The sequence below is a fragment of the Anguilla rostrata genome, chromosome 8 (assembly GCF_018555375.3).
Source record: "Anguilla rostrata isolate EN2019 chromosome 8, ASM1855537v3, whole genome shotgun sequence".
Classification (NCBI taxonomy): domain Eukaryota; kingdom Metazoa; phylum Chordata; class Actinopteri; order Anguilliformes; family Anguillidae; genus Anguilla; species Anguilla rostrata.
In genome coordinates, this window is record NC_057940.1 from 14,330,554 (window position 1) to 14,340,387 (window position 9,834).

A 9,834-nucleotide genomic window follows, 5' to 3' on the forward strand; every position below is an offset into this window, starting at 1 on the left:
GAAAGTGCATCAGGCCAGCACCTCAGAACAACCGAGCACCTGAGGAACCTGCCCGGCAACCCAGCATCCAAGGGGCCTACCTGGCAACCCAGCATACCTGAGGGGCCTGCCTGGAAACCCAGAATTCAAGGGGCTTGCCAGGCAACCCAGCACCTGTGGAGCTTAATGGGCAAATCTGCGCCTAAGGGGCCTGCCTAGCAGCCCAGCACCTGACAGGCCTGAGAGGCAACCCAGTGCCTAAGGTGCCACCCAGCAACCCAGAACCTAAGGTGCCTGCCAGACAACCCAGCACCTTCAGTCTTGTGAAACCAGCTTATGGAACTTCCGAAAACAAAGACAAGTAGCTGCTGCTTTTTTGTTTGTTTCTTACAAAAGCAATAAGTTCCCAGTTAACCTCAGTGACCCCCAAACTGATAATGCATAAACAGCCACAAACAAAACACTGGCTTGTCAACTTCAAGAAAAGAAGAAATTCTGCCACCGTAAACAAAAAAAATACCATAAATGAGCAAGAAATATTTTTTAAAGTACAGACCATATAACCATTTCCACAATGCATGCCAAGGACTCAACTATTGAGCCACTATTTGCCATTTCGGCTGCATTTTTGAAAGTTAGTTAAGTGGTACACCCAAATACTGCACAGGATTTTTTTATTAGAAAGATTTTGATCCATTAAGAACTCTGTATTGATTTATGTCCACAAAGCCCTGCTGTGTCTTTTTCTCTAACATAGACTTGCTCACGTGCATCAATCCTAACACAGACTACTGTACTCAAACCCAAAAGTGTCATTTGCTTAGATAAGGTCCTGTAAGACAGATCTACTGGATTTCAATGGTGGCACCTTACAGCTTCACTTATGACGCTACTCAGTTTCCTCCCAGAAGTACCAAAACAGTCCTGCATCTAACAGCTGAGGGCTGGAGTGTGTCCAAGTGAAGAACATTTAAAAACTCTGTGAGATTACAGTGTTCTGGCTCCCGGCTCCCTCAGTGCTGATTCACTTTCCCCAAATGAGAGGTATGCGCCGCTTTAACTCTCTTCCCACGCGGCGTTTTAAAGAGCGCCTCGCGCCACCAGACTACACAAAGCGGGGTCAGACGTGCAATTCGGGAAGCCGAGGAGCCTCCGCCGTCCAATCGGCTTCGCTCGCCGAAACAACAACGGGGCGAAAGAACGCAGCGCGGATAAACACAGGTGCGCGGCGCGTGGGCGCGGCAGCCGTCCGCGCGCTGACAAGGCACGCCGCGCAGCGCTAGGCGACACGACGCGGGGCCTCATTATCCCTCAGACTGCAGGAGAAACGCAGGGCTCCGAGCTCGCCTAGACTGCAGCGCTGCGAGGAGATGCAAAAGAGGGGAAATTTTTTTGAGATGGAAACAAAAACAACAAAAAAAGAAAGACAGCCTTGCTGGAGAAGATGCGGTTTTTAAAAACTGGGGGGGGAGGTGGGGTGGGAGGGAAAGGACACTGACAGAATCCACTTACAGGCCCTAAACAACAAAGAAGGCACACCTAACTGGAGCGACGGCAAGCTGCAATAACAGGAAAGCAGAGGTGGAAACCTTTCCATACTAATTTGCTTTTTTCGTACTCTCTCTTTCCCTCCAAATGGTACCAGTGGGCTAATTAACAGCCCACATTTTTCTATTTTCAATGAAGACAAATAAACATCCAAACATCGTTTTCTTTTTCCAGCGCTGACAAGGTTACTGCTGTTTGCCTCACTTCTGGAGACAGTAGACCTCAGGCACTCTCAACTTTACCCGATTTTCACAAAAAAATCAACACTGCGACCTCTGTGTTGGATGGGACCGTACCAGTCTGTTGCAACATAGCTCAGCTAGCCGGAGCAGATGGTCTATGGAAAAACACGCAGGACTCAAATAACCATCTCTCCTCTGGGTTTGTGTGCAATGTGTTCATAAAACGATTGTAGCTTTTAAAAAAGCAAAAAATAAAATAAAATAAAATAAAACTGAATACGCCATATAGCCTTTTAAAAATCTGAGGTAATGTCAGCCTATTTATATAGCTTTGTCAAGACAAACTGTCACACCATAGTTCTCTCCTTTTCCTCAGTAATTAAAGTTTTTTTTTGCAGCTAACAGGTACAGCCAGAAATGTGTGATTCCACCAATATGTGGAAAAACAGCTGGGTTGTGAACCTGATGCATCGTTAAGCAAAGGGGGCTAAAATAGCATTAATTTCATTAACATGTTCAGGTTAAAGCAGGCTGCCAGGTAGGTTGTTTAAAATAATTGTAAGACTCGCCACAGTGGCTCAATTATCCCGTGATTTAAAATGCAGATTAACGAAGTGCATTAATTTAGAGGTTCATTAAAACAAAGCATGCAGCTAATGGCAGAGATGGCAGAGGACATTTTCAGGAAGAATACAGGGCATCTGACTAGTCTGTGTCTATCTGAGAGATTATGCCAATATCAACACTTGCTTCAAGCCCTCTTTTGTCTGACAACTGTGGTGCCTTTCATTTGTAAAAATACAAATTGCACAGAACACAACATTGGCAAATGAGATGAAGAAATTCCAGGCAATGAAAACTGATGAACAACAGTACTGTGATACATCCCTCATTTTAACAAGCTCTGCAGCAGAACTAGCATGTAACGCCATTGCTTTAACTCAAATTCTTCACATCATTGTAAAATCAAAAAAGCAACAACAGAAAAAAGGAATAGTTCACAACTTTCTGTACTTTAATTGGCTATCTCAGAGACCAGCATAATCATTTCAGTTGAATGTACTTAAAAATAAGTGTGGCCAAGCCTGGGTCAGTGAAAAAGCTCATAGGGGTTTGGTCAAATTCAAGTGCAGGTGCAATATTTTTGCCATGAGGGCATATGCTGATTAGTGTCTCTTTTTATTTGGTTTACTGACGTGAAGCATGTATAGGTCACATTGTTTTGTTTTTTGTTTTTGTTTTTTTGGTAACAATTTTAACTCTTCAGAAAAGTTACACGGTATATGTCTACAAGTTTTCGGTCATTCCTTCTCTATGATCCACCACCATCATTCCGTCTTCATTCAAAGACAAATCAGAACCAAACACAAGTATTTTAAGTATTCAAGGTATTCACTCTGCTGGAAAATAAAAAATATCGAGCATAAGTCAAATCACCTAAGCTTATGTGTATGATCGTAAATTACAGATAAAAAAGGAACTTCCCCTTAAAAAATCTTAAGTGAAGAGGGGGAAACCCAGCTTCAGCATTTGCACACCAATCAAAAAGGCCTGTAACTTTTTTTGCAGTGTTTCACACATTAAAACTTTTGAACTACCTAAAGAAAATTAAGTTTCACTTGGGTATGATACTTTTGTTTTCAGCCTCAATGTAGGTGACTTGCCATACATAAAGGAAATAATTTATCCAGGTCATGTTGGTTAAAGATATTCTGGTGATGCAAAAGACTGATTTTGTTACTGACCTGCTTTATGTGAAGCTGATTAGAGGAAATGTGTTTTTTCTTTATCCACAATTCATAATCAGATTAAAGGTTCATCCTTAATGAATGGATACAAAAAAAGATACCAAATTCCTGTCACCTTCTGTCTCTGGGATACTGACCATTACCAGCCATATTAGCCCCCATCCCCCCCCGCCCCCGCCCCCGCCCCCGCCAGTCCAGTGCTTACCCTGCTGAAATTATGCTGCCCATATGATCATAGGAACATATGTCCTATCCAAATGAGAGATCCTAACAGACTGAGGATGGTTAGTGTCTGTAAAAAATATACTTGCACAGATGATACCATTAGATAGCCTATACTGACAATGAAGGGTACATATTTTTCCATAAAATGCTTAGAGGTCTATAACCAAAAACTTACATGACAGTTGAAATACTTATGTTAAATCAATTACTGCACTGGACTGAGCTCTGTGTGCTAATAAAAAGCAGCATTAATAGTTAATCATTTAACTGCAACTTTACAGTTGTTTCCCACTCAGGCCTGAGCAGCTTCAGCAACTTAAGCTAGCCTGGAGAAGTACGTCGTAAGTAAAAGGAAAACCTGATGACAGAATGTCATCTTATGAACGACATAGTATCCCATGAAAAGTGTGTTTCGTGCTTACTGAATGTAGTACTGTTTAACTTAGCCAAGGATTTACTGCTTTTCATATCTAGATATGAGAGACACTACAATGGGGCCATTTCACTGTATTGGGAATTAGGGGTCAAAAAACGGGCTACGAACAGGGATCTGAAATAGGGAAGTCTGTGGACTGCTGTTTTTCCAAGATGATAATTTGTTAATTTCAGAGTATTGTTTTTGAAGTCCGCAGGTCCTACTAATGATATGACCAAACAGATTACATTGAACGAATGGTCACACGTAATCGTTCAAATGTAGAGGAAATAGTGAGGCAAGCATATAGCCTTATTCTCACAGAGGTGCGTTTAATTACTTTACCTGAGACTTGGTCCGAGCTCGTGATTAACCTTTAAAAAAAATTAATGAAGTGACCATTGTTCAGTAGACTAAATTACAGAAACAGAGAGCAGAGCACGAATTGGACCAAATAAAAGGACGTATTCATGCTGCAGATGGAAATGAAACAAATCAGTAGTCGTTTCTTTTGGACAATTGCTTAGAAAGGAGTTCGAACTCCTTATTCTTTCGTACCACTATCATACTACTACTATTAGCTAATATTAAGTACAAACGTGGGCACAGTCGTGAATATATGAAAAAGAATAATATATGTCATGGACAAGAGGTTCCAAGAATCCATTCTGTGCATGCGCTGTCACTATAATTCCGAGAGGGTGCGCTGCATCAAAAGACGACCCTGGTAAGATGACGAGCTGAATGGCCAGTTATCACTGTCAGACATTATCGTGTTCTAAACTAACAGTGGGAAATGGAAAGCAAGCGGGAGGCAGGAAGCATATGCTAGGCTACAATGAAAGCAGATAGCCTACCTCTGAATAATCATTTCTAGCTGGTCTTTTTCTCTAGCTAAGCCGGTTTTGCTTGTCCAAACAAACAGCACTAAAGAGGATGTGAACCTTGGACTCCTCAAATAAAATATGCTTAACCTTACAACCGCGCAGCAGATGCCATATTGAAAGTTCGCGATGACAGAACGCCATTAGGTCACTATAGAAGGCGTGTGGGAGGTGTGACGACAAGAGAACATCCTATTGGTGGAAAACACTATATGCAAACCACCTGACCTTAAAACGGGACGTCTGTGCTCTTGTATCATTTACAAAGCTCCCTTGCTTGCCAGGTGATAGACTGCGAATTGTTAACAATGATATGAAGACATAAACGATTTAACATACCCAACCGCCATTCTCCTGGATCCAGTTCTGCAGCGGCCCATTTAGGTACTCCGTCATCCAGCTCGCAATATTATCGACTTGGGCCGACATCTCTCGGTTCATACTTTCAACGCACATCGTCCCTCCGAACTCGAAGAAGGCAACAATTCGACCCCAATTGACCCCATCCCGGAACAGCTCTTCAATAACCGACGTAAATCTCCTTTGTGCGGTGTTAGGTGTGAAATGCAGCTGCTGTGACATCTCTGCAAAGTCTCGTTGATACATCCTTTCAATTTCGTTGCCCGCTTCTCGCAAAACCCTGTGAAGCGCAGCGTGCGGGTCCGGTTGGGGAATCCGGTTGAAGACGGGGGAAGCAGCTGTCTGTGCCCTCCGTGCCAAAACGGGCGAGGAGTCTGAAGAATCCACTAAGCTATTATTTGGAGAATCCGTTTCTTCGGTCAAATGGAATTCCCACACATAGCCCCTTTTCAAGAGTTTGTGACTAATATATTTTTCCACTATACTCCGATTATGGAAACCAATCTCGTTTGCCATTACGGTTTTAAAAGGGCTCGGCAAAATCAGTTGTTTCAATAATTGTTACGCCAAATGCATTTTCCAACCGAGATACGTTATATTCAAAGAGTGTGATCTGCAACATAACGACAAAGATTTCAGCAATTGATACATGTGACTGCTATATTTTTCATTCAAATAAAAACAAATGATCAATTATATTTATTCGGTCGTATAAACCTAATTGATTCATCAAATATCTATAAAACTGCTGACATTTAAAAAAGTAATTTCTTTGTTTTACTGCACAAGTAATAGCTTATAGCTTACTAAACATAAGTAATTAACAAAGCGAAAATCTGAATTTAAAAAATGTTGCAACACTTTGTTTAAAATAATCATTTACACATTCGGTTACTTACTTCATGGTGCAGACGAAACGTGCACCACTGCCGTTAAGATACTGTAGCTACCAGGATGGCTTGTTGGTTAATGCTACGCCCCTTTCAGATCCTTGGGAAAGTAGCAAGTTCAGTGTATCCGCGTTAAAATGGAACTCGCATTTAGCCAGGATAAGGAAATGTGTTTTCACTTGGATTCTTCCATCGACGATTATCTTCCAAGATTTTTCTAAATTTAGCCACACCGATTCTCCTTGTTTCTATACCATTCCTCTGACATTTGTAGCCTAGCTTCTTCAGAAAGACGGAAGAGAAAGCTTAAGCCCTCGTAATGCACTTAACACACAAAAATGACATGCACTGCACATATAAGGCAAACAGAGCCCCTCTACAAAGCAGTGTTGTGTCTGTATCAGATATCAAGTCCAGAGCACCTAGTTAACGCTTGACAGCGAATAGGCTACACAACGGCGCTTCGCGTAGGCAACAGTAACCTATGCGGAGAGAAGCCTCGAGCTGGGAACTGCTCTCACCCTCTGGAGCTACACCCTCTCTCTCTCTATCTACGAAGTTACTGCTTTCTCGTGAGGTAGTTCCTCTACGTCACACCATTCACAGTTTTTAATCAGCAAGGAGAGCGAGAGACTTCATGAATGATGAAAAAGTCACATGCTGCTCAGTATGTTTGGTTTGGACCGTTCATTCTTCCTCGTTCATATTTCATATAGCAACTGTTCAAAATTGTATGACAAGATGTAATCCTAGGCTTTTCTTACTTCGCGTCGTTCTTGGCGTGGTCGGCTATTAACCCTTAAAGACTCATTACATTTAGAGTTAAGGCACTTCATCAGTTCACAAAGGAGAATGTTAGTATATAAAGCAGTGCAATGGCATATTTTTCACCTCAACAGAAGGAGTGACGTGTACGATCTTATTGAGAACTCCACTCTAGTTAGAAGACTTCTGAATTCTAGGAAATCAGTCAGTTTGTTTAAAATAAACAGTCAAAAAATAAGCAGGGAGAAAAAATCATTTTTAAAAAACTCAAAAGACATAGCACGCCCCCCCCCCCCCCTTTTTTTGTCCTGAACCAAGCTTTTAATATACACTGCCCATAACTTTGTGTGAAATGAGCAGATAAAACTGGAGAATCCCATCTCATAGTATTGCTCCAGTCAAAGTTGAAGGATTTTTAAATCTCACAGAAGGGCCTTGGTGTTATTAAACTAAAACAATGACAGAGCAGGACATGCTTTTACAAGGAAAATTTAAAATTTTCTTCAGAACACCCCAAATGAAATATAATTGATACATGACTTTGGTGAGAAGACACTCTCTTTGATCTTGGGGCCGTTGCAGTTGGCCTACTTGCATGTTAAGAAAACCAGCAAGTGCTGCAGTTATAAATTATTGCAATATTCACTCTGAATTGAAAAGTGCCAGGCACTGAAGAAAAAAACCCTTTGATGAGTGCCCCCTGGTGGCCAGGCAAGACTGGTGCACTGCTCAGGAACACAGCCCACTAAAACTAACACTAAAATATGAGCATGACCCCAATGTCATGGCCCTCACCCCTACGGGTTCCACTTCCAAATGCAACACTTAATTTTTTCTCTCATTTGCCTTTAAATAATTTATACAGCTGGAAATTCCCTACGGCAATTCAGGTTTAGTACCTTCGCTCCAGGACCAAACAGCAGTGCCCCACCTAGTAATCGAATCTACATCCTCAGAGTTACAAGCCTAGTTCCCTAACCAGTATGCTACTCTATCACGACAGACAGCCTCTCAAACAGGATCCTGGAGTCATTGCATAAGACACGCATGCACACAGTTCACACACATACCTGTACACACAAACACAGGCCCATGCACGCCTTCACAAATGCACACCCATACGTACGTGCACATGCTTACACACACACATGCACACACACACACGCACACACACTGAATTGCACAGACATGGAGAGAATGCCTCCAACAAGAAATGCAAACGCATGCAAATGCCTTCAAATTGCAAACTTCCTATTGGGGCCAAATTCAAACAAAGCACAGGCAATGAAAAGCAAGCATATCAGCTTTGGACTGAAACAGTTAAGAAAGAGGTTACCCACAGACACGTTTCTCCTTGAAGTGAAAGTGGGACTCCGGGGGTTGAGACAATGGCTACTTTGTCCTGGCAGAGCAGTGCACTGGGAGAGAGTGTGATGGATGTGTCTGCAGAGCAAGACGAGGGCACGGGTCTCATGAAAAGGAAACAGTCGCGTTTACAGCCAAAGTCGCCACAAGTGATGGACACACAATGGCAGATTCGCTGCTCTGTGATCACCTTTAAGGCAGCTATTTACCTGTCAATATTTGCCAGCTTTAATTACTAGTAGAATTTAGAAGCAAAGTGTCACATTAGATAAGTACTTACAAAACAGAGTATGTGTGTATACTTTTCAGAGTATATATCCCTGACCAATACTGCAAAAATAATTTGGAGACACATTAGCTTCCTTTAGCCTCTTAACTAAGCATTAAGGGCCATTTCACCCCCATTATTTTTCTCCTTTGTATTACAAATGCAAGAGTACATACATTGTGTATATATAAGAATTATTCAAATGAGAACAAATAAAAGACTCTATAATGTCCCATTCAGCTTACTGAAACCACAACTGCCCATAATGCATTTCTTCCTCGCCTGCTCACAACCAAACAAAAATCTCTCATTACAGCCTGGGAAAATGAGGCCGTGGTAAAAGTGAAGATCACTGTGTAGCTTGCATACAAATAATAAAATACTGATGTTGTCCCTGTGATGTAAATCATCATCCATGCATGAAAACAGCTCGCATGACCATAAGAAGGGGGACAGAGCAGATGGCCTCTTCAAAATCAGCAGCCAGATTGGAGGCAAACTGCCTTCTCAAAGCCCCACAAATGCTAATAAATAGAAAAAATACAAAACTAATTTAAAATCTAATTAAACTTTTCACAAAGAAACACACATTGGAACTGGTCCAATAATTAGATAAATACAGCAGCTATAGACCCAAATTGTGGGACCAGATATCGATCTTTTTTGTGGTTGAAAAAAAAAACAGCTTTAACAAGCAACTTGCATTTATGCCAACAGTAATCTTCGTATTTTTCTTGTGCACTTAAGACACCAGGCACTATTGAAGGAATAACAGTCTTACAGTTAGTATGGAACAGTTAATGAAGGACTTTGCATATCTGGTCAGCAGTTTCTCTAAGCTAGTTTCAAGGTAATAACATTGTTCAGAATGTGGATAGACAGCTTTACATTCCTTCACCGACAGCACAGGGTCTTGTGACATAACCCTTATGTGTTCGGCCAGTAAACAGAAACATTGCTTTAATTAGTTAAGGTAATAATTAAAAAATCCCTGCAGATATTTTGAATTTCTCAGGGCTGAAAACAAAGGCAGTGTAATAAGGTTGTTCATCCTTCGTCTCACCTTTGTCAATAATTTGCATCCACTAGCTTCTATACTTCAGAATGGTCTCCCACTTGACAGAGAGTGTTAAGTGAGGACAGAAACACTTGGCTTCATGGGCAGTAAAACAAGACCAGGTCAAAACCTAGTATATAGCTGGACC

The 9,834-nt window shown here is 41.5% G+C and overlaps 1 protein-coding gene across 2 annotated transcripts in view; it reads right to left on the reverse strand.

The window, feature by feature from the left end:
* The window catches only part of LOC135260882 (apoptosis regulator Bcl-2-like), a 40,773-nt gene extending 33,698 nt beyond the window's left edge, over positions 1-7,075 (reverse strand). Inside the window, exons 1-2 of one of the 2 annotated variants that reach the window (XM_064346568.1) lie at positions 6,241-6,838; positions 5,321-5,954 (exon numbers count right to left, since the gene is read on the reverse strand). In XM_064346568.1, coding sequence (XP_064202638.1) covers positions 5,321-5,857 — 537 coding nt within the window. In that variant the 5' untranslated portion in view covers positions 5,858-5,954; positions 6,241-6,838. Of the gene's footprint in view, positions 1-5,320; positions 5,955-6,240 lie in introns of both variants that reach the window. The other variant, XM_064346569.1, reaches the window with a different exon arrangement.
* Positions 7,076-9,834: the final 2,759 nt, after the last annotated feature.